Consider the following 25,293-nt stretch of genomic DNA (forward strand, 5'->3'; position numbering starts at 1 on the left):
GCTGTGCGATGTCAGTGCAGGTTAAAGATCCCCAGGTGGTCGAAATTATTCCGGAGCCCTCCACTACGGCACCACTTCTTCCACTCCCTCCTTTATCCCTTCCCTTACGGCGTGGTTCAGGTGTCCAAAGATATATGAGACAGATACTGCGCCATTTCCTTTCCCCAAAAACCAATTATTATTTTAGAAGACCCTTTCGTCCGTCTACATCGATGCTTCGACTGCCGTCGCCACTACGTAACGGGGTCGCCTTCCATGTTCCGGACGCCCCCTTCAAGTCGTGAAGCCAGCCCTAAGCGCTTCGCATCCGAGGACGAGCCAGCCGACGTCTCCAGGGAGAAGAGCCTAAGTTCGGGAAACTGCCGGACCACACCAGACTGCGAAAAGACGCTGCTACGAGCACCGCAATCTCGCCGAAGATGTCGACACCGATCATACTACGGCAGCCGCGGGTGCCGCCAACTTTCAATGGATCCCTAGGCGAAGACCCTGAAGAATGGTTGGATCAATTTGAGCAGGTGGCGTCATTCAACAAGTGTGATGATGCTGCAAAAATTGGACACGTGTTCTTCTCATCGGATGGCTCCGCAAGCACGTGGTACGAAAACTACTAGTCGTCCCTTAGGGACGATATGGACCTATTCAAGAGAGAACTATTGAAGGTATTCACCAGTGTCATGAGGAAAGAAAGAGCCGAACGACTCCTCGAGTCCAGGATCCAGCTTCCGAATGAGCCCGTCCGCGGTTATGTCGAGGAGATGAAGCGCCCATTTCGCCGAGGAAAAGAAAGTTCAGTTTTTAATCCGCGGCTTAAAAGAACAACTCTTTGGCAGCCTCGTCCGCCAGCCGCCAAAAACAGTCGAGGAATTCATGTAAGATGCCTGCACGATTGAGAAGACCCTCGACGTCCGAGCTCGGCAGTACAACCGCCCTTCCTCTGCCTGTGCAATCCGCTCTGACACGCCGGCCACCACCAGCGACAGCTTGCGGGAAGTTATCCGCGAAATCGTCCGAAAGGAGCTACGCCGATTACTGCCATCCTCCCCAGAGCCACAAGCAGTGACTCTGATGGACGTGGTACGGGAAGAAGTGCAACAGGCACTTGGCACCCCGACGGCCACAGAACCCCAGGCCATGACCTACGCCGCTGCAGTAAGGACTGCCCAGCCCCAACGACCACCCCCACGTCCTCCCCGAGATGAGCCACTTGTTCCACAACGCCGCTTCCCAGCCCCCGCCAGCCTAGCCTATGACCGACGCTCAAGCCCCAGGAAATGCGACGCCTGGAGGACTTCCGACAACCGGCCGCTGTGCTTCTAATGCGGTGAGGCCGGCCATATTCTTCGTCACTGCCCATACCGACGAATCGGTCCTCGAGGATTTGCCGTTAAAGGCTCACGACCATGCTTTGGACAACGTCCGCAGGAAATCGACGGGTACCTGCGTCGAGAAGAGTACACGCCGAACCGCTTTTCGCGCTCACCATCGCCGTCAACCTCGCGCTTTGCGTCGCCAAGCCGCAGCTACGCAGCCGCGGCACGAGGAAGGTCTCTCAGCCCCGGCAGGGGAAACTAAAGGCAGCAACCTCTGGAGGTGAGGTTGCTCAAGAGCGAAACGCCGAAGATTCTCCACCGACCACGCCCCATGAAGACGCTGCACCCGCGACGCCGCATGAAGAACCGGCACTCGCTGCACCGACGCCGCACACAATGAGAACCCCGACCACGACGCAGGCTGCCTTGAAAACGACTCCGCCACCCAGAAGACCTTCGACCACACGCCCCACCCGCGACTCGCATACGCGACGAAGCCGTGACCTGACGCCGAGAGCGACATGCAATGCAAGAGTCAGGACATCCGACTTAGATGTTACTATCGATGGCCGGAAAGTTACCGCTCTAGTCAACACAGGAGCCGATTACTCGGTGATGAATGGAACATTCGCTGCGCAGCTGAGAAAAGTCACAACGGCTTGGGACGGCCCACAAATTCGCACAGCAGGGGGCCACCTCATTACGACAAAAGGACGATGCAGAGCGCGAGTGACTATCAAAGGACATACCTATCCTACCACTTTTGTTGTGCTACCGCAATGCTCCCGCGAAGTGATCTTGCGTATGGATTTCCTTAATGAGCATCAGGCGATCATCGACCTCCGATCCAAGCAGATCACGCTTTCGACGGACAAAGCCATCGCTTCGATGAAAACTGGGGAAAATTACATTGCCCTGAGTGTCCTGGAGGGAGAAGTGAGCGTCCCACCCCGATCCAGCGTTATCGTGACCGTAGGTTCCACGAAAGCCATTAACGCTGAAGCCATCATCGAGGGGAACATGGGAACATGCAGTTGCTTCTAGACCAAGGAATCAGCATCGCAAGAGGCATCGCACATTTCCGCAATGGCCAGGCCGAAGTACTGCTGACTAACTTCAGCGAAGAATACCGGCATGTTAACAGAGGAACGACGATTGCTTTCTTCGACGAAATATCTGACGTACGAGACTCCTTCACTTCTCCGACCCCTCCGCAGAAAATTCGCCTGACCAAGAGAACTCGCCCACTTTCGACATCAACCCAGCCCTGCACCGGAACAGACAAGACAAGATCCGCAATCTGCTTCAAAGCTACAGTGAGTGTTTTTCGACATCGCCGAAGGTGCGACAGACGCCAATTGCCAAGCATCGCATTATAACAGATCAACCCGTCCGACCTCTCCGTCAAAGCCCCTACCGTGCGTCACCGCGAGAACGACAAGCTATCCGGGAGCAGGTCGAAGAAATGCTTCGCGACGACGTCTTCCAGCCTTCAAACAGCCCATGGGCGGCACCGGTTGTTCTAGTGAGAAAGAAAGACAGCGCACTTCGATTCTGCCTGGATTACCGCCGCTTGAACAACATAACAAAGAATAACGTGTACCCTGACCCCGCATCGATGACACACTGGACCGCCTCTGCAATGCCAAATATTTCTCATCGATGGACCTCAAGAGCGCCTATTGGCAAATTGTGGTCGACGAAAGAGATCGCGAGAAGAGAGCATTCATAACTCCGGATGGGCTGTTTGAGTTCAAGGTGATGCCATTTGGTCTCTGTTCCGCACCAGCGACGTTTCAGCGAGTAATGGATACAGTGCTGGCAGGCCTGAAGTGGCAAATTTTTCTGGTATATTTAGATGAAGTCGTTGTCTTCGCCTCGAACTTTGAAGAGCACCTCAAAAGACTTCAAACAGTACTAGACGCAATCAAGTCGTCTGGCCTAACCTTGAAAGCAGAGAAATGCCTCTTTGCCTACGAAGAGCTGCTGTTTCTAGGCCACATCGTTAGCAAGGAAGGAGTACGCCCAGACCCGCAGAAAACAGCTGCTATTGAACAGTTTCCACCGCCGGCCGATAAGAAAGCAGTGCGCATATTTCTCGGACTGTGCGCATATTACCGACGATTTGTGAAAAACTTTTCGCGCATCGCCGAGCCCCTGACCCAACTGACGAAGGCAGACGAGCCGCTTAAATGAGAAGCGCCGCAAGCAGAAGCCTTCAACGAACTTCAGCGTCGTTTACAGTCCCCGCCGGTCCTTGCGCATTTTGATGAAAACGCCGATACTGAAGTTCATACCAGCGCATGCAACGTGGGACTAGGCACCATCCTCGTTCAAAAAAGTGACAGGCTGGAGAAAGTCATCGCATACGCTAGCCGTTCCCTTTCCAAGGTCGAGGCTAACTATTCGACAACTGAAGAGTGCCTTGCCATCATCTGGGCTACGTCGAAATTCCGTCCCTACCTCTACGGACGGCCGTTCAAGGTGGTCAGCGACCACCACGAGCTCTGCTGGCTTGCCAATTTGAACGATCCCTCTGGCAGACTCGCTCGATGGAGTCTGCGTCTCCAGGAGTTTGACGTCACTGTCGTTTACAAGTCCGGACGCAAGCACACTGACGCCGATTGCCTCTCACGAGCCCCTGTAGATGCACCGCCGCCGGACGACCATGAGGACGCCTTCCTGGGACCCATCAGCCCCAGCTCATTTGCTCAGCAGCAACGCTCGGACCCCGGCCTAAAAGGCGTCATCGACTACCTGGAAGGCAAGGTGTCTTCACCCCCCGCTTCATTCAAGCAAGGACTGTCTTCCTTCTGTGTGCAGAATGAGGTCCTTGTGAAGAACTTTACAGCGAACAAAACAGCCTACCTCCTTGTTGTACCAACTTGTCTCCGCGAAGAAGTTCTACAAGCTTCACATGACGAGCCGACAGCTGGACATCTCGGGTTTACTTGCACCCTCCGCCGCATTCAAGACAAGTATTACTGGCCCCGACTGTCTGCCGATGTCGCACACTACATGAAAACCTGCCGACATTGTCAGCGACAAAAGACTCCTCCCACACCACCAGCAGGATTTCTGAACCAACATTTAACCTCCCTCAAGGCCATTTCAGCAGATTGGCATGGACTTGCTTGGCCCTTTTCTAACGTCAACATCTGGAGATAAGTGGATCATCATGGCGACCGACTACCTGACCCGCTACGCCGAGGCGAAATCTTTACCGAACGGAACAGCAGAAGTCACCAAATTTTTCGTGGAGTGCATTCTTCTTCGACACGGCGCCCCCGATGTGCTCATCACGGACAGAGGAACAGCATTCACGGCGGAACTAACGCAACTTCCTGCGCTACAGCGAAACCAGCCACCGGAGGACAACTGCATACCATCCGCAGACCAACGGACTGACCGGGCGCCTGAACAAAATCATCGCCAATATGCTCGCCATGTAGGTCGATGCCGAACACAAAACCTGGGATGTCATCCTGCCTTACATCGTCTTCACCTACAACACCGCAGTGCAGGAGACCACCCAGATGACGCCTTTTAGACTCGTCCTTGGCAGGGAGGCCGCGACCACGCTAGACGCCATGCTGCCCAACGTTACAGAAGAAGGGAACGTCGACGTTGCCGCCTACCTTCAACGCGCAGAAGCTCGAAGGCTTGCCCGATTACGGATCAAAGATCAGCAGCGGTCCGACGCCAGACGCTACAACCTACGAAGACGCAACGCGGAATACAAGCCAGGAGAGCAAGTCTGGGTGTGGATGCCCATTCGCCGCCGTTGTTTGAGTGAAAAGCTTTTGCGCCGCTATTTCGGCCCGTGCAAGGTTCTTCGTCGGCTAGGTGAACTGGATTATGAAGTCACCCCTGACGCAATGACTGCATCCCAGCGACGCCGCGTACGACCAGAAGTTGTCCATGTAGTCCGACTGAAGCCGTATTATGCGCGATAAAGGCCGCTGCATTTCCATGCTCTATTTTCGCTAGATCCGTTTTTTTTTGTCTTACTAGTCGCATTATTTGTTTTAATGCATCGGGTCGATGCTTCTTTGAGAGGGGAGTAATGCCGCGAATATTTGCAATGTTTGTTCGTTTTTCAAATCTGCCGCCACACTACTTTATCGCTTTCTTCTCGACGCAAGACGCGACCAGATTTATATCGATTGATTGCAGCCAGTCAGAGCTGATTCTACGTTGTTCCGGAATGTTCTAGTAACTTTGCACGCTTTATCTCGAAAGTTCGCTATCAGCTTTAAATTGAGCACGGCCGACAGCGGTGGGATTTTGTTAGACGACCGCCGAGCACGCTTGTCGCTTCGCCGCCGTCGAGTGATTCAGTCCATTTTGGGTGCAAGTAAGCCCAATAAACTGTTTTCGTTTAGAAGACCTTTTCGTCCGTCTACATCGCTGCTTCGACTGCCGTCACCACTACGTGACAATATACTAAAAAATTACAATGCCAACGTTAACTCTCAGAAAATCTGGTGGTTATGCGAAATTTTTAAATGCAAAATTTTTTAATCTGGAGTTTAAGGTGAGGCTCTTCGCTGCTTTTCGGCGGTAGCAACTCGCGGAACCAGCCACGCACTTGGCGACGAAGAGGAGGTCATTCAGCGCGCGCCGGACATAACGCTGTGACGTCTACCTCCACCGAACGCTATGTTTTGCCTGATTCTAATCGCGGAAGTCCCGGCGCACGTCACCCAGGCCTACGTGGCGGGGATGGGGAGTAGGGGGCCTCCTTTGGCGATAAATAAAGTTGATATCATCCTCATCAACGCTATGCTTCGCCGACAGCCACGTTGATGCAACTGCAATATGCGGTCGCGATCAAGAATTCGGCACCATCTTGTACCGCGTGCCGCAGCCATACCTTCTTCCTCGGCAGCGGCCAGCACCGGTTATGCACTGCGCTAAAGGTGTAATAAGTGCCGCAGCTATGAAATGAAACTGAAAATTGGTTTTGGGGGAAAAGAAAAGGCGCAGTATCTGTCTTATATATCGGCGGACACCTGAACCACCCCGTAAGGAAGAGATAAAGGAGGGAGTGAAAGAAGAAAGCAATAAAGAGGTGCCGTAGTGGAGGGCTCCGGACTAATTTCGGCCACCTGGGGATCTTTAACGTGCACTATCATCGCACAGCACACGGGCGCATTAGCATTTCGACTCCATCGAAACGCAGCTGCCGCTGTCGGGTTCAAACCCAGGAACTCCGGATCAGTAGCCGAGCGCCCTAATGCAGCTTTGAGCCGAATCCCTTTTTATGTTAAGGCAACACATTCAATGTCTATCACTGCATTCGCAGAGTGCCTTGCACTGCGTGAAGAGCCATTCCTAAGGCCTGCTGTTTAATTGTCTTGCAAACATTCGAAGCGCATACCGAGCGAATAAATGATGACGAAAACAACTATATCTCAAGCACAGGGCGAAAGAATACCAGTTAAAGCAGACCCATGAGAGGAAGCGGATACTGTGGATAGGGAAGTGAAACTTCCCTTTTTACGCCGTCAATGGTTCGAATCCTGCTCCGGGCTGAAGTTTTTTTTTTTTTCGCTCGGACAGAAAGTTTTAGGACATATTTGATAGTTCGCTTTTATGTTCAGAGTTAGTTTCGGTCTCTCATGCGGCTTCGTGTTCCACGTGTTGTATGCGTGTTGTTGGCCATAATTTGCCAAGAATAGGAACTGAAAGCAATTGACACTCTTTCCTGCCTTATCGATGGTTGGCACTAGAGGGCGGACTTTCACAGTGAACAAAACTAAAGACTGAAGTTCACGGAATATTCGCCTTTTTGGGTTCAGTTACAATCATTACTGCTTCATGGCGACATTTATGACCACCGAAATGAATCCCTCACTCTAGAAAATAGTTCCATAACCTGCGTCGAATGAAATGAAATGTCTCTATGAGTAGCGCAGCATTTCTTGATATCATCGCCCAACTTACTCCTGCATTAAACATGACTCCATCAGAAAATGGTGGTAAAATATTTGCTGTGAAAATCGTGGTCTAATTTTCTAAACACGAAGTAAAGCTACGGCTGTCAACGTTTTTCGGCCTTACGAAGACTCGCGACACTCGATGACATTGGTAAAGATATCGGTTTACATGCAGATATTCACAATATTATACAGCAGCAGTGCTTGCAAACAAGTGGCGCAGTCCGCCAAGTCATCCGCCGAACTCATGTAACCCTACGTTTAGCAGGAACTGGCGCGCCGTGCACCCGCTTCCACAGCCAATTGCCATGTTTGGAACAGTGAGCCTGTCATATCAGCCTCTCTCACCAAAGTCCCGCATGGGCTCCTCCGCTCACGTATTCGAATGCTAAGAAGAGAGGAATAAAAAACTATAGCGAAGCACCTGCCACGCACTGTGCCCATACACCGCCACCCTTGAAATATGATCTTCCATAACGCAGATTATTTCGTTTCTATTTGAACAACCTTGCACACCTTCACAAACACTTGGCATCTCCAACTCTAACACGGCCTCTACATTGTCTCTCAAGTAACTTAGTTTGGATAAAGAGAAGCATTATATTACAAAGATTCAGAACAGAAATGTACATAATGTTTTCTGTTGTGTGACCCACACAATTTCTAGGCTGAGTGTGTCTGTGCTGCTTTTCCGTGCGTGAATGCATTTCTGCGGAAAAGGATAGAGCGGGCTGCATATCAGCTGGAAAGCGGAGGCTTGTCTTTTTCCGTTTTTTTTCTTTCTCAAAGGTATATGCAGTAGACTAAGCAAGGCTAGAATTCGACAGTTACTGCAAATGCATTAATAACCTCCTAGGAACGTGGACACACCAGCAGCGATAACAGTGCTCGGTTGCCAAACTCGTGAGACTACGAGGACAAGCAAACAGTGTGTTATTGCGCAAGCACCAAGCACTGCGCTCTTTTCAACGCTTTAGGACTCCGCCCCTTCCCACTCCTGCCCCCGCACAAATGTAGCGAGAAGTTTCTCAGCTAGGCGTCTGACCGGGACCACAAAGCACAAACGAAGGTTTCGCAAGAGCCGTGCCGCAAGACATCACAGCCTTTCTATTTGCACGTTATGGACTAGGCAAATGCCGATTTAGTAAACTTAACACTGCAAGAAAGGTAAAAGTTCCAATGTCTTTGTGAACATCAGTGGGCACAGCTTTAAGGTTCGAGATAGAAAGCTTTTGACACCTATAAAGCAGGAACCTGCTGCTTGTAGTGCCCTTGCCTTGATTTTGGTCGTGCCGTCGACATCCTGTCCGCCATTTTGAGCTGATGCTATAAACCTGGGCTTTTTCTTTGGTATATTTACTGCCGGTGCAAGGAGTCTGAGAGCTGATCCGTGCATACAGCTTTAAGCATTATCTATTCTTTCTAATGCTGTATTTTTTCTTTATTCTTATATCTGTTATTGGAAAAGTACATGTCGTTTTGAAGAAATCGCGGTCCTCAACTTTTCGCGAGGTCAAAGCGACATCTTACAAGAATGCTGCGCATAAGCAGTGAAAGCCGACATTTACACTGCTGTGGAAGGCTTTAACTACAAACCAAAGTACGGCAACCGCATCCCCATAATCATCATCATCAGCCTCACTACGCCAACTGCAGGTAAAAGGCCCCTCCCATGTCTCTCCAATTAAACTTATTTACCATCTGCGGCCAGCCTATCGCCGCAAACTTCTTAATCTCATCTGCCGCCACCGCTATCATTGCCTTGCCTTACAATATAGTCTGTTACGCTTAACGGCCGTCGGTCAACTTGCCTTCGCATTATATGCCCTTCCCAAGCCCATTTCTTCCTTACTAATTTCTTACCAATGTTCGGTACGCGCCAGACTTCCAATACTGCGAGCGCTAATCGGTAATCCGACGTTTCATAAGCACCTAATGACACTGTTTTTGCTTTTTTAAGTTAATAAGTTGATAACGCAGGTCAAATTTGTGCAATAACAGAGCAAGAGTAGAAAAAAATATTTCCGCATGGTTGTAAGCGAGGAAACAGGATTAAAGAAACTAATACAAGGATTATGTGGGCGCACAAGCAGTCGAAGTGGAGACATTGTTCAACAAGCGCGTCTAGTTGATTTTGTTTTCGAGAACCTTGGATTGAAATTAAACTAAAGTTGCCTGTTTTATGTCAGCAGATGACTGTTCAACTCAACTCGCCATTCGTGTTAGTCATCTACCATGTGAGCCGCTCTCTTTTACTCACACCCGAAATCCACGTTGTGGTTCCCGCCTGAGAATCTTTCAAGAAGTATTTTCCACTTCATATAAACAAACCTGTTCTAGCGAAGCTTTGCGAAAAATAAATCCAACGCGTATTCGACGCGTCTTCGGCGCGTTACGGAAAAGTGCGCGAAAGCTAGTTAGCCTAAATGAGCTTCTAATCGATTAGGGCGGCACAGCAAGCTTAGCTTGTCTTGCCTTCCTCGTTTACTCCCAAGCAACATCACACATAATATAGGAAACAGAACACATGAAGACGGACTAGATCCTAGCTGTCACCTTCACACATAATTCACCGGTAACTTCATATCATATACACATTTTGTTCTAGTTTTCATATTCTACTCTATACCTTGTACTATAAATGAAACGCGCCATACCCTCAGAGGTCTCCCATTTGCTTCTTCCAGCAATGCACTTGTAAACAACGTGCTAGCAATGTCAACACGTTTATCACACAGAATACCACTTCCTAGAACACCCTACGTCCACAGAACTTTTTAGGGGAGTGAGTTATATCAAAGGTTTGACTACGTTCAGTGCATTAGACCGTATTCCCATCTAAACTGAGGCATCTGTACGAATTTAGCAGAGACTGCATGCATGTCACTTGTTTGCATGCGGATGTAAATAACACCTCCACGTACTTTCATCAGTGAATGTGAGAATTTTGTCGCTCATCTCGTTGTACTCAATCTCGTGTATCATATGCGGGACTAGCCCAGATTCCGAACGTTCCATTGTAGGGAGAGGATGGATCCTGTGGCTAGGTCCGACAACGCCTTCCTGAAAAAAAAATGAGTCATTACGATTACAGTTCATTTCGACTGTGTGATGAAATTTGCGACTTATGAAATAAAAAATCCTGCAAGGCTACTCAATATTCTCTGTCCTCGTATAACCTATGTCCTAACTTTCAAATAAAAAAACATATGTCAGTCAGGCCTAAAGATAAAGACGGGAATACCTATAAGCATTTAACAGTGCTAACAAATATGTGATGGAATTTTGGGAAGAAAAGGCAAATTACCAAAAGTAAAAACGCCAAGGTGCGGAAGTTTTACACCATACATGTGATGCCTCATATATATGTAGTGCTCTTTCAAATAGCAAAGCAGATCACTGTAGTAGACATGGCCTGTCGGGATAATCTTTGCTGTTAAAAATGTGCAGCTGATTTTGGCCCCCGTACATTAATTTTTCATGTTTTTCCAATAGATTTCTGAGGCTCAATTCCTGACGCAAGATAGAGAATGATTACATGTACTTATTAAGCGAAGATATTTCAAGGCAGCGCGTTTACCAACGTTTGTGCTACTCAGTCAACGCGGATTAGTAATGACGAAAAGCCTGATGAACGTATGTGTGATATAATTTGAACACGAATGTCGACGGCTTCAGAAAACTGGCTCGTTCATGTCAATCATGAAAAAACAAAGACCAACACATATATAAAATAATAAACAACTCAGAACGTCAACGTCACCGCTTGAACACGAGCTCGTTAGAAACTGATACACTGCGTGTGCTGTCCAGCTCACATTCGGAAGTCCTGCTTTCACTGGCGAGCCGGGCAAGAGCCGCGGCAAAAGCCAATGGACTCCTAGAGTGAGGGCCCACCCAACTAACTGCGATTTCCTCTAAGCACAAAATATTTTCTCACTCTCTCACTCATGGGTGGTAAGGCTCTGTCCAGTATGGGAGCCAGAACAATATGCTAACCCCTCATGTCCTTGTATGGCAAGTTCATTGTCTCACTGTTGTCCGACTCAACAGAGGTGTTTCTCTTGCCATAACCAGCATGAACTCTTTTCGTTAGCCTCCACGTTTCTGCCCCGTAGGTGAGTACCGGTAAGATTATGCTGTTGTACACTTTCCTCTTGAGGGAAATTGGTAAACTGCCACTCATGATCTGCGAGAATTTGCCATATGCGCTCCACCCCATTCTTATCCTTCTAGTTATCTCCCTCTCGTGATCCGGATCAGCTGTCACTACCTGCCCTAAGTAGACGTATTCCGGCACCATTTCTAGGCTCTCGCTGCCAATTGTGAACTGTTGTTCCCTTGCTAGGCTGTTGAGCATTACCTTGGTTTTCTGCATGTTAATTTTAGACCCATCGATCTGCTCTGCCTGTCTAACTCGTTGATCATGATTTGCAGTTCACCTCCTGAGTGACTCAGCAAGGCAATGTCATCAGCAAATCTCAGATTATTTAGGTATTTTCCATTTATTCTTATTCCCAATGACGTTTTTTATTGGACCAGTTTTAAGGAACGTGCACAGAAAGTTGCCACAAGGCTGCCAGGCACACTGAGGAAGGACACAGGAACGGCTCGAAGACCACATTGAATAGATGCATTATAGTGAAAAGCTTCATGCTTTGTCTTTCTACCCCTGTGCTGTCGAATAACTTTGTTTGGCAGCTCATGGACAAGGGGTAAAAATTGCCTTATCTCAACTTGACTGGCTATAAAAGGAATCTCTAGTTTAGAAACAAAGCTGTATGAGAAAGACTCTCAACCCTTCTTTAATAGCACTCAAATTTATGTCCTAATGTTCTTCAGGAATCGCCAAAATGCAGGCTTATATTATGCGCGAAGATGGGTTTAAGGGCAAAGTATGGGAAACAAGCATCACAGCAGTTGAAATTGACTAGAAGTCTGCAAAACGGCTCTCTAATTGGCAGTATAACGTTACTTTGTACAGTTTGCAATATTTTCATCAAACGGGCGACGTCTATTCAGGAAAAAGGATGTGGCGTTTTACCTATGCGAAAAAACTACATGCGTCTGTGACATCGGCGTGTGTTGTCTCCACTGCACGCACTTTATTTGCCCACGGACTGAGCACCGTACCATAACAACCCAGCTGACCTTGCAAGGTTTAAAGAAAGGACTGATTCTGAACGCCAAAACCGACAAACACCGCAAGATCCTGGTGGTGGTTTACCCATCAGAATGGCGCTTTCGCAATAAAAGCTTTTAGGAATAGATATCAGTCCCAAGTAAAAACAAAGCACATTGAGGCAACCGCACAATAGAAGGGAGGCAACTCTTAGCATGTGACCACGGACCACGAGGGTGTGCCAGTCCGGTTTAAATCTTTCTGGTCGTACTCTTTTTTAAGATGGACAATCTTTCGGCTAAATACAATGTAGTTTCCTAAAGCAACAGGTTACCCACTCAATGATTCCGCTTCAGCGAAATTAACAACGTGAATTTGCTGCTTCAACTTAGAGGTTAAGAAAATGTTTTCATAAAGCCAGTCTAATAACTTATCAAATATTTAGAGCAAAAAGAAAGCTTCTCTTTAGCAAACTAATCTCTTTGGCTAGTTGGTTAAAAATTAGTAAAAGCAATGGTGGAAAGCCTGCCCAGTGATAAGAAGATACAACTGGGGTAAAATGTCTGCTGGGCACACAAGTTAGGCTCTGTTTTCGTGTAGCTGCAAATACTCTGAAAATGACGGGGCTGTGCAGCCTTCCTACAGTAAACCACAGTACGCAGCTTTTCATTTCAGAGTATATTTAGTGGCTTCCACAAAATGTAGGTTTTTCGCAACTCTTATGCCCTGTACATTTTTTTACCTTGAGTGACATCCCATCCATCTGTTCCTTCTAGCTCTTCACTTTGAATTCCTTATTTATTTATTAGCGCTGTACTTCTGTGCGTTGTGGCGAAAGACTGCTTATTTCTGCATTAAATTTCTTAAATTGATTACGACGAATGTCATCTGCTAGCGGGTAAGCATAGTGCACATCACCTAGGGCATTCTGATCACAAGCTAACATTGGCGAGACACAGTCCTACCGAAAACCTACTACGGCGAAGGGTGCAGCTGAGTGATCAGGCTGTATTCGACTAAGGACAGCTGCACCAGCCAGATGCACAAAGCACTGTCATGCACTCGGCTTATGGTGCGAAGAGGACCCGTCGGCAACTGAATTGTTTACTTGTCTCCGATTATCCAACGCGAACCTTGACTGCAGACTCTCGCCATCTTAGCTCTGAGTTCAAAAGGAAGCAGTCAGACAGCATAACATTTTTTACGCATATATGAACTTTTATTTGTGAATGCTGAACAAGCCACTACTACTCTACAGAATACACGCCCCACATTACTACTAACATCTGATTCTTCTCTGGAGAAAATATCAAGTACTCTCTATTTTGAAAGTTTAGCATGCCCTCGTGGAGGGTGTGCTTCTATTTCTTGTCACGTATGAAAGGTATGACGTCGATTCCTGAGTATAACTATTAGCAATAGAACTTCGGAGGTATAAAAATGTCGTCGCCTGCTTAGTAATTTCAGCCGTGGTGGACTTAATGAAAGAGATGGATCTTCTTAACTATTAGGCGACTATGAATACTTTAATAGTGTCAAATGCAGCAATACGGCACGTCATTTTCAATATCAGTTTGTACCAGCCGGTGAAAATGGTCACAGAAAAGCTCTTACAACAGCTGTTACTACTGCTTTAAAGGCATGAAGATGGTTTTATGGGTCGTTAAACGGTGGGCATGAAACGGCCTGCGATCTAGAGGAAAGATGGCCATCGAGAAAGCAGGGGCCATAGATGTCACCATTCGCTCGGTGTCAAAACACTGTGCGCTGAATGCAGTGCCATTTCATATAATCCGCTCTTCTAGGAAAATCAACACCCAAATAAGCATCAGATGTTTTGATTCCGAAACAACAAACTTGCGATTTTAATTGGCGTGTCAGCTTAATATCCTCTAAATTGTTTCTACATCTAGCGTCTTACCAATTCGACGCTCTTCCCAGCGGCTTTGAGTGAAACCGTCGCCATCTTCTCTGCGTCCTGATACAGGTTGCGGTTGATCTCCTCTCCGTCGTACTGGAAATAATGTGGAAGAGTACTGAGACAGGGTAACCATGCTGGCTAGTTGGTTTGTATCAAGTCTACTGAGGCCCGCGAAAAAAACGGTAACGTAAGCAGTAACCATCATAGCACTGGGTATCTTTCTTTTGTGTCTTTTATAGGTTATTCTTTATAATATGCGGCAATGCGTCCAGTTTTATAGCCACTTAACTTCTGTGCTTACGTGCCAACCCATGCTTAGCGTACTCGCAGAATAAAAAAAATGCAATAGAAAGCCTTCGCTGTATTTTGAAGCAAGCAGCTGGGCGGGAAAGGTGGGGTTGAATAGCAGTGATGTCAACGTCGACAAAATTGCCCTGCAGATATCCTATCCGACACCTCATACAATGCAGTACTGCACGGAGGACTGAGGGCAAAATGAATGCATTAACGTTCTGAGTAGAGAGGCATAAAGTAGAGTAGGCAAAAAAGCCTAAGCTTTAATAGTATTCCACAATATGTTCAGACAAGAATATTTACCATTGTTCTAAGTGCTTGTCCTAATGTTTTGCACTGAGATTTCAAAAGCGCCTAGTTTACCTTCACTTTCTTTCATGCCGTATATCTCAGCTGGTATTGCGTTGTAGGTTCAGCCCTCCTCAGTAATGAATAAGTCTAAATTTGAGCTCACAAACTTGGTCGAGGGGCGTCCGTTTTCTTGAGTAAGAACCCGCATTCTGGGCGCAGCCACATACGCTCCTTCCAAGTTGAGCGTCAGGTCATCGTGTAAGTGCAGGACCATCTTGCCGTCAGGAGAACGTTCCTCGAGAAGGCGAGGGTAGACCAGCCTCGGTTGCTGAAGGCCTGTAATACAGTTTATAATGCGTGTTAAAACCTAGAGGCTGCTACATTTTACGTTTATATTGCACTGAGGCGTTTTCATTCAATACCCAGAGCTTACATAAATTTTATATGTCTTCTACTTCAACTTGGGGAAAAGCGTCGCTCTGCCCACGCAGCATACTAAGACACATTATTGCCCACACATATTGACCGTTGTATAATAACTAAACCAGAACGTAATAAAAACAAAAAAGAAAATTTGTAATAGAAAATTTTTTCTGCATTGTTTCTTGCTTCAAAAGTAAAGTATTACACTCTGTATATAGTGTTCGATTTCTCGCTGCCGATTTTTTTAACCTTAGCCAAAATTAGTTCGCATTTCATTAAAAAAAACAGCATTTATGAGTCCATATCTCGGTCCATTTGTGGTCGCAGCTTTCTTCAATTACTATTTCATCAAACGCTGACAAGGTCAGAAATCAAAGATTATTCGTGGTAGCCGCAGCAGACAAGATATAGAATACTTTCAATACGACTTGACGCCGCTTGCACCCACCAATCTCTTTATCTTCTTGTCTTTCATTGCTATGGAGACTAGGTGGTCCTGCAAAAAGGAGCTGCTCAGGTGATATACTTGACCGTTAGCACTTGTAGAAATTCGATTGATAAGGGCTTCATAATCGTGAAGATCATGTGGTTGTAAATAGCGCGATGGGAAAAATTATCATGAGAAGCATCGGATGCGACCAAATTTAAACTGGACCAGGCTGCATCAACCCTTACAAGGTGGCGAGAGAGAAGTGGACGAATGTACTGAATATGCACTCTCACGATGTCAATCGCAGTGCGCGTAGTGATGACATGCTACCGTTGTGTTAAAGGGATTGTTGCCACAGAGGCCCCTTTCGGTGAGCCAAAGCACGTTGGAAGTATTTGCGCTGGCACACTTGTGAGAACTGCGGTGCTTGTTTTTCTAATGGTCTGACATATGGGGAGGCTGTGCCGCGAGAAGGTCAGGAATAAGACGCGGTGTCACTCTAGCACTTAACTCTTAACTCTGCTTAGAAGAATACAAGGAACAAGAAGTCAGCTTCAGCAACACTTGTAATTTTGAGAATTGTAAGCATTAATCTTAAGAGAGGCTCAGCTGTTGCTCGCTACAAGAAATTCGGAACAGTTATCTAGTTAACTTGTTTAGCAATCCATGGCAGGTGATAAGAAAAAAACAGCTGTAATTTTCCGGTAAAAATATTTACACTGGTAGCGAGGGTTTCAACACATTTTACGTACATTATACGTACATAAAAATAAATCTTTCGTGAAGCTGCATCAAATATATAAAAAAAAATCGAAGCAAACAAGCGCTGGAAAGGAGACAAGGCTAAGCATATCCCCAAAATGATGGCACCACTCCGGTTTAATGCATCTCTAGTCTTATGTTTTACTGAGAAGAAATATCGTATGGCTGGAACTGGATCCCATATAAACAGTAAATTCTCAAAGCTTGAATAGCATTCGAGATTTTCATAAGCCTTGATGCCCAATAAAAACAATCTTATCAAAGGGTTCATCAGCATTTTGTGATAAAATAAGGAATTCATTCAGAAGTCAAATTTTCTTCTTGGAGGGCTGCTTCAACACATTTCATAACAGCATAGCTGCTTAACAGCAAGCAACGACGCCGTATGTCCCTTGTAATAGAAACACTTTGTTCATGGTAAAATTTATACTGAGCACCAGTGCCAGTACATGTGCGGGGCAGTGCAAAGCACATTAAACGGCAAACGGTTGGTGAGGAAAGCATTCAAATCAAATCTTTGCACGAATGTTTCTGGGAGAAAACAAATAAAAATTTTGTTCAAAAACAAATGGCGAGAAAACTTACGGCCAAAGAAATCTAATTCATTACCTACGTAATAAACAACGACAACGACTGCCACAAAATTTATAGGCCACGATCATTCTGAGGAAATCCTTGTCTAAATTTGTCGGTAAGAACGTGAAACCTATCAGGGGCGAAGCGTCTCGGAAAACTCAAAGCAGAAAACTATTTACCGTATGTAAAATCAGAGTAAACTAGCTCACCAGAACCCTCCTGTCAGTAAAGGTAATCACGTTTCATAGTCTCAAAAGACGACGCCACACTAAGTGGTAAATAACCTGCAGAGTGCAATGAATTCATTTTGCAGGAAACGTGCTACAGACCATAGCATTGCTGAATAACGAGGAACCATATGGGATCAATGCTTCGTCTAAAGTGCTACAGAGAAAATATGCAAATTTTCAAGCAGTTTTCACTGTGCCATTATTCCTTTCATGGAACGCCGAGATACTTGGGTCGCCCAGACGTTTGAGCTATACCAACATATTTGGATGGTGCTTCCCCTCCATTTAAAGCCATCAGACACTTCCCTTCGAATGGTTCATCTGGGCTCGAGAAAATGATTAAAACGGCTCAGTCAAGCGAACAACTTCATTCTCGACTGGCGTGTCTGGCACAAAAATGCCAGATAATCTGCGTAAGCTAGTAGTTTGACCTAATTTTTCATGACGCGTAAACCTCTAATGGTATTATTACGCGGAATGCTGCAACGTAGCTCCTCTGAGTAAACAGTAAACAGAGACGGTGAAAACGAATACGCTTTTGTGGCGAAAGGAGTATGGGCACAAATTTTGAAGTAGAACAGTAACACTCAGGGAAGAAGAAAAGTTGTTATAGCAAAGCCGTATTCTTTTCTAGACAACTGAGAAAACATTGACGTGTTTGACGGGTGAGAGGATGATAGTTTGAGAGGCACGATCAATGCCCTTCTCATCGCTCCTTTTAAGCACTGGCCGATCTTCCTGACAGCTGCTATTAACCTGCAAGGCTGCCGAGGTAATATGTAGGTTAGTTTGCATGGAACAATCCCAGACGCAACATATCTGCTGAGGTCCATTTGGTAGGCCACATTGCAAACTTTACACAATGCACCAGGAGGTCCCCTAAAATCTTAGTCTAGATTCGCTCCGCGAGTTCTACCTTGAACGATTAATAACTCGACGCCCCACTCCAGTTGTACCCAACACAGTGCTCTGCGCGTGTGTTTTTAATTGCTCTAAAATGAACTAATCACGTGCACAACCTGGACACATTTCTTATTGTGTAAATAGTTTGTACATATTACTCCTCCCCTATCCTCTCTTCATGTCCCCTCAACTCTTTCATTTCATTTCTCCATTCTGCCTGCTATCCTTTATTTCCGCTGCCCCAGCTCAGGTGCTTCAGTATCGATGGCAGATGGCGGGGCTAGCGAAAATCTTTTCCTTCCTTTTTACTATTTTTTTTAATAAAAAACCACTACCACCACCAGATTCGATTGCGTGAATGTCTATAGCCCTGTACACATATCAATTTTTACCGTTGATTTTTGGCACTTAAACACTATGACTTTGTGGCGCAACTACCATGCGACGGCGCGACGTATACGTGCGTGTGAACTGATTCACTTACAGCCCTGCAGCATGAGGTACAGTTGAGCGTTTTGAACAATATCAGTTTCACGTGATTGTCTTCTAAGTTTTGTCAAGGATGGCACTTAATAGTGGAAACTATAATCTCTTTCCTTTCTAAGGCTTCTTCAAGATAGCAAATAGACCTTTTGTTACTTTAAAAACTACTTTTTCAACCAAAAGGGCTGTCAATTTTTGTCATTTCTACAGACGCTCACTGTTTCAATTTCAAATTGTTTTCGAAGAAATATTAGGCAAGCCAATGACTGTCCGCTGCCTTTGATGTATAGAGGAGATGGCCTTATGCCCAAATCTGCAATATTATTTATGTCAAGAACGCGACTTCTCCAACTCAAACTCAAGTGGCATAGGTCACAAGGCTTCACGCCGCTTCGTAGAGGCTGTTAAAAATTCCTGATAATGACGAAGCAAAAATACCTTCGAGACTGAAACTGACGTGGACTAGAGAACAATATTGAGCTTTCGATGTTATAGAGAAAGTCATGTACAGAATATTAACTCAAGCACATTTTCAACCAAAAGGGCTGTCAATTTTTGTCATTTCTACAGATGCTCAGTGTTTCATTTTGAAATCGTTTTCGAAGAAATATTAGGCAAGCCAATGACACTCCGCTGCCTTTGATGTATAGAGGAGATAGCATTTTGCCCAAATCTGCACTATTATTTATGTCAAGAACGCGACTTCTCCAACTCAGACTCAAGTGGCATAGGTCACAAGGCTTCACGCCGCTTCGTAGAGGCTGTTAAAAATTCCTGATAATGACGAAGCAAAATTACCTTCGAGACTGAAACTGACGTGGACTAGAGAACAATACTGAACTTTCGATGTTATAGAGAAAGTCATGTACATAATATTAACTCAAGTACAATATATAATGCCGTGAACAGGAAAACTCTGATCGGAGAGAGTGGTTGCATGGCCACCAGTGGAAGTAAGCTGATGCGAAGTACGACGGTCACCTGCGCACATTGGTGAGTATATATTTCAGCAAGGAAAGGTTCACAGCGGCTGGAACTTTGCTGTGAAAAGCAGATGCCTTTAGCAGAGCACTTTCTTCTGGAACCAACCTAATTCCTAATGCAGCAAATGTTACGGTGATGGTAATGAACACGGTGTGCAGGGTTCAGTCCGGTTAAGTCACTTATTTTATGCGATATTTTATTTTACAGCAACAGTGGTTAGGCCCCTTTACTGGGTTTTGCGCCCGTGTAGCAGAAATATTAGAAAAAGTAATTGTAGTAGTCAATCAAACCGATGAATGGTTGTCATGGCAACTACCAGAATGGTGGGCAACGTGGAAAGAAGGCTTGACAAAACATTAGGAATCTGGCAACCGGCGGCTGGTTAGCGTGGAAGGAAAAAGGAGGGTATGACGAGTGTGAGGAATGCACAACTAGAAAGAGGTTGCAAAAGAAATTACCTTAGCAGTGACAACAGTTCAAGGAGGATGGTAAAATGGGAGCGTAAGAATGCGCAACGGCAAAGTGGTTGCTACCGGAACCACTCGGAGGGTTGTTACCGCGGAAGGAGTAGGGTACTGTAGAAGAATCGTCTAGCATCTGGTATCTGTAGTCTCTTTCTAGTATCTGCAGTAAATTACACCTAGTACTGTAGTAGAGTCGTCTAGGAGACTGTTCTAGTATTATCAAGACGAGGGCTCTACTGCGCTGGAGCAATCAAGGTAGTGGAAGCGGAACACTATACTCCAAGAGAGATGGCCATGCGAAGGGAGGACAGAAGGCTGGCCATTCCAGACAGGAAGGAGCTAAGCTGCAGAATGTGCAAGATATTAAGTAGACTTCAAGCGGGAAACTACCCCTCCCCAATATGTAGGGCATGGATCAAACCTAAAAAGAAAGAAAAAAAAGGCCCTAAGTCAAGAAAAGAAATGCATGTTTTGGGGAGGAGTGGCCGACATTGACCACATCATCAGAAGATGCGAAGAAGCTCCTGGAAAAAGCAAATATGAAGACGATGAAATTTGGAATGAAGTATCAAGAAGCCCAGACTCTAGGGTGCAAAAGGGACTGACCCAGCTGGCAGCTGCAGCATCACTTAAATTTAAATGCTAGTCTTGCTGTGAATAAACCCCCTAGTGCTCTTCCGGAGGCCTGCTTGCCGTGCGGGAGAGGGTAGGTAGGGGGGTTGGTTCAAACATTAAAAGTTATTCTGAATCTGTAGAAGAAGAATGTGGCGTGAGCGAAGTGCTCAACTGGAGGGTAGTATTACGGGGACCATCCGGACGGGGCATTCCGAAGAAGGAAGAAGGTGTGCCGAGAACGGAGGATTGCGCAACCAAACGGCAGTTGCCTGGGGAAGAGCTCTGAGTTTGGTTACCGTGGAAAGAGAAAGGAGATAATTACCTCAACAACTCTGACTCAATTTCGCGTTACAGAGTGGTAACTGGGCGGTAAGTTTCTTCCGTTGTAAGGGTTTATGATGTCGATCTGTTTACGTTGCAGTGCACAGTGGACGCCAAAATTATATGCTTTCCGTCTTGAGTTTATGTACCCGGTAATTTTTTTATTTCTCCTTTGTCTTCAAAAACAATTAGGTGACTTGCAAAATCATCAAGACCTTTTTCCTGGGTAAATTTGAATATCTATATCTGTCACTTTTTCGAAAGGCTTTAAAGTACAGCAAAGCAGAACACACGCCAGCACCCTCAATTGTATGGTGCACTCTACTGTTTAAGTTTTTTACCTAGCTATAATAAGGCAAGTAGGTTGACTCTAAAAACTACAGTGTTGTGGTACTAGGGCAGGCCTTCTCAAAACGGTCTCGTCTTCACTTGCGCTAAAAGAGGAAAGAATTCAGACTTGTTATGTCCAGTCAAAAGGTACCCATTTCTGTGAATGCAACAACTAAAATCAACCTGCCATTCAGAAGATAAACTTTTTTTCAGCAATATCCAGGTACATTAGTAAATTGAGCGGTAATGCTAGCTGTGCACTGCACAAAAAATAATTTAGTGGGATAAGAACTGCTCAATTTGAAATCACATAGGAGGACAGGCCTCAGTCAGGTGTGTAAAACCTGATTTCTTCTTCCCTGGTTTGCATATGCATTGCCAACCACGACCAATGTAATAAAAAATAAAAAGTGCTGCTTACGTGACCCACTGTGCTCCTCTATTAAAAATAATGCAAAACATATACAGACGTGATTTTCAATGAGAGCTTTAAAGTTCAATTTGATGAATCTGAGTTTTTAAGCATTATGGCAAAGTTTGCCTTTTCATAACGATACTATATGTATATTAGAATTGGTGCGTCACAAATACCAACCTCGTGATATATGTCTTAAAATTTACGCCTGCTATAGCATAGCTGTGGTAACTGAATTTCAGAAATATGTTTCATATTTGACCGCACGAGTCATGCAGCAGTTCCTGAGGCACTATCTTGAAACATATCTCAGTCCTATAAAGAAACTGATTTAACAAATGGGTTCTACTGTGACGTATGGCGCAAGTAATGATTTGAGCAATTAGTAAACGAGAGAGTAAGAGATTCGCATGTTACTGGGATAACAAGTGGTACAACGCATGCAGACAAAGCTTTCTGGAATATAATTACGTCTATAATTTCCAGCTCAGTAAAATGGGCATATGTGTCCAGTGGTGTCTGACTTCTAGGTCTAGTGCAACAGCTCATTTCCTCCTCCAGAACAACACGATGGCGTAAACACAAATGGTCACGTAGCAGTTTTTATGGGTTGAAGACAATTTTTTTTAATGTGCGACGAAAGGCGGCCACAAAAGTTGTAAGAGAGAATTATTTCAGAATAATTGCACTTAAATATGCGCTCTTTGGATCTGCGGGCGCAAGGAAGCCAACAGGTAGTTGTGATTTAGGTACACGGATTTTGGGGCCACAACCTACGGAATGACAAAAAGCATGCGCGGGTGCAAAGAGAGTAAGTACAAGACTCAAGTTTCTTTTTACCTTACCTTGAGCAGCCGCAGCCACTAGCAGTACGAACACGCTTGTAATGCTCATGGCGGCAAAACGGTGGTCTCAACGAACTGATGTCCCTCACTGAATTACTTATATACACTCACGTTAGAGCTTTGTTATTGGGTTTTTTGACATGCTTCGTGACATTTAATATCAGACAAAGTCGCATTGCATTTTACTGAAAATGTTTGTCGACCTAATATTGTAGGCCATACGTCTGCGCAGATCTCGCGTAAAAGCGACGTACATGTCGGGGGAAAAGAGAAAAACATTGCTAAGTGCACCCTAATGTTTACGTTTTTTCATGCAAACTCTTTACAAGTGAAGCCCACAAGCCCACGCATTCGTGAGACCTTTCTTGTTGGCAGCACTTTGACTGGACAACAGTTTCTAACATTTCGCCAGTTTGTCCAAAAGTACGTCTCTTCAGCAGCAGAATTAAATTATTATTAAGCTAGTTTTTTATCTAATGCAGCCCTATGAAACGAAGTTCGCCCACGCCTGCAGTGCTGTGTCAGCAATCGCTTGAAAGACGGTATCTAATACACATCAAGGTGCCCATAGCAGCTTAGATATGAAACATCTTTTGGCAGTTACAAGCAAGTGCAAGACCGCTGGCTCCATATAAAGTTGACAGCGCACGTTTTGAAATTGACTGATAAGTGTTTCGAAGGTCTTTCCCTTAAGTCCTCACCAGCACAACTTTATGGTAGCTTACCTTGCTCGCACATTCATTTAAAAAAAAAGGAGGACAATAACTATTTGTTCAGTGGCATGGTATGATTTTTCTGCCTTGGAAGGAAGGGAAAATGAGAATGGCGACATTATTTAGCGACTCTTCCGAACTGCCCTAATTTATATTTTCATTGAATGACCACTTTTAGGCTTCGTACGTAACACGAAAAAAGTCATTCTAGCGTTTAACAGTGTTTTTTTTTAACTCCATAGACTTAGAAAAAAAATTAAGGCTGAACTGTACCGCTCATAAAGTCTCTATTTGTTCTCAGCGCATAGTTGTTTTGGAAAAAGTCCAAATACATCAACATTCTTCAGCCTAATGCCTCCATCAGGTGTTAACGAATTGGCTATATTTTTATTCGCAGCGTCCGTTACCGGGAGAACCATTTCGAATTAATTCTTTTTAATTATGCATTCATTCTTTCTGCGCCTTCGGATCAGTTATTTCTGCGGAAGCGGGGCGATGAAATAAATATCTCCACAAAAACAGGACAATCGCTTTTGTGGCATTATCGGATCACGGATTAAAAAGCATAACGAGATAGCAGAGCGAGAAAACAAGTACAAAATAAGCGTTACACATTAAGAAATAAACAAACTTTCCTGCAGTTTCGAAATAATCACTATAGAAACACTTCTTAAACTTTGATCTCGGCGTTTGAAACTTCTATTGGCGTTGGAGACAAACGCCTCTGTCAGATTTTAAACATATAGCGCTGCGTGGATATGTCAGATTGCATATAGAGCAACTAAAGATGAGACAGAAAAGGCAGGCTCGAACTTTCATCTGAGCCTCTAATCACAATAATGTTTATGCTGGTCTTTCTTCAAAAACTGTATTGTGAGATAATGTTTGAAATATAAAGGTGTACGGCCGTAAAGTTAAAGATGAAGCAGATAACCTTACCCCACTGAGTACCGAGAGCGTTGTGACAGCTTTCGCCAAAGACTTTATTAAAATCAATATCCACGCTTTATACAAGAAAATTCCGATCAGTAATTATCCTCGGACGTTAGACAAACGTGCAACGCTTGTCTCAAAAGAAAAGTGGTTTTGAAATTAATTCAGAAATTAAGAATGTACTGACCTGTAAGCAGACTGAAGATTTTCGCCCTTTAACATTTTAAATGCGATGCAGGTTAGGCAGGTTGGCAAACAGGATAATTTTGTTGGCTGCTTTAATGAAAGGGAAATATTTTACCGACCATTCAGTCATGAGATATGCATGCAGACTAGAGGAATCTCTCAAGTAAATTGCAAGAATGTAAGGGCGAATTGCACCTTAATTCTCACTAGGAGCTTAGCTTCCAAGCTACCAAAGCAATGACAAGCGCATCAACAAGATCTTCAAAGGAAATCGAATGTACAATTAAGTGCACACGCATGCAATCTCAGAAAAAACAGCAACGTACAAGATATTAGAGATATTCTCGCATGAATACCGAGGCCGAATATTTATTTCAATTGGGCGTTTAATAATAAAACGAGAGACCATGGATGCATAAAAATTTATTCCAAAAAACTATAAACAAGACGGCCAACTGCTCCTCTATTCTTAAGCCATGATATATGAAAAGCTCAAATAGTGCTTGCGTTATATCTAAAAAAAATTTGCTCCTATGGTCAGTGTCTGAAGCTTAATTATTCAGTTAGAAAGAAAAAAGGCACATGCCAAATACAAGAACAAATTAAAAGAAACTAGTTAACGTACACCTGGTAAACCTCATTTAGAACAATATAGAAGATAGCTACTTCGTGAACTCCTGAAATGCCATCAAATATGTTTCGTAATTTTCATTCTTGTACGCGCACTACTTACGCACTACTGCACTCCGAGGGAAAGACGTCTCGTCAGGCATCGCATTCGTTTGCCTTTGCCCCTT

The 25,293-nt window shown here is 45.0% G+C and overlaps 1 protein-coding gene across 1 annotated transcript in view; it reads right to left on the reverse strand.

Moving 5' to 3' along the window:
* The window catches only part of LOC144104962 (venom metalloproteinase BumaMPs1-like), a 41,521-nt gene extending 18,714 nt beyond the window's left edge, over nt 1-22,807 (reverse strand). The window contains exons 1-4 of the mRNA XM_077638191.1: nt 22,665-22,807; nt 15,047-15,219; nt 14,299-14,391; nt 10,180-10,318 (exon numbers count right to left, since the gene is read on the reverse strand). Of these exons, the coding sequence (XP_077494317.1) occupies nt 10,180-10,318; nt 14,299-14,391; nt 15,047-15,219; nt 22,665-22,713 (454 nt within the window). The 5' untranslated portion in view covers nt 22,714-22,807. The remainder of the gene's footprint in view (nt 1-10,179; nt 10,319-14,298; nt 14,392-15,046; nt 15,220-22,664) is intronic.
* Between the last annotated feature and the right edge of the window lie 2,486 nt (nt 22,808-25,293).

The sequence above is a fragment of the Amblyomma americanum genome, chromosome 9 (assembly GCF_052857255.1).
Source record: "Amblyomma americanum isolate KBUSLIRL-KWMA chromosome 9, ASM5285725v1, whole genome shotgun sequence".
Taxonomy (NCBI): Eukaryota; Metazoa; Arthropoda; class Arachnida; order Ixodida; family Ixodidae; genus Amblyomma; species Amblyomma americanum.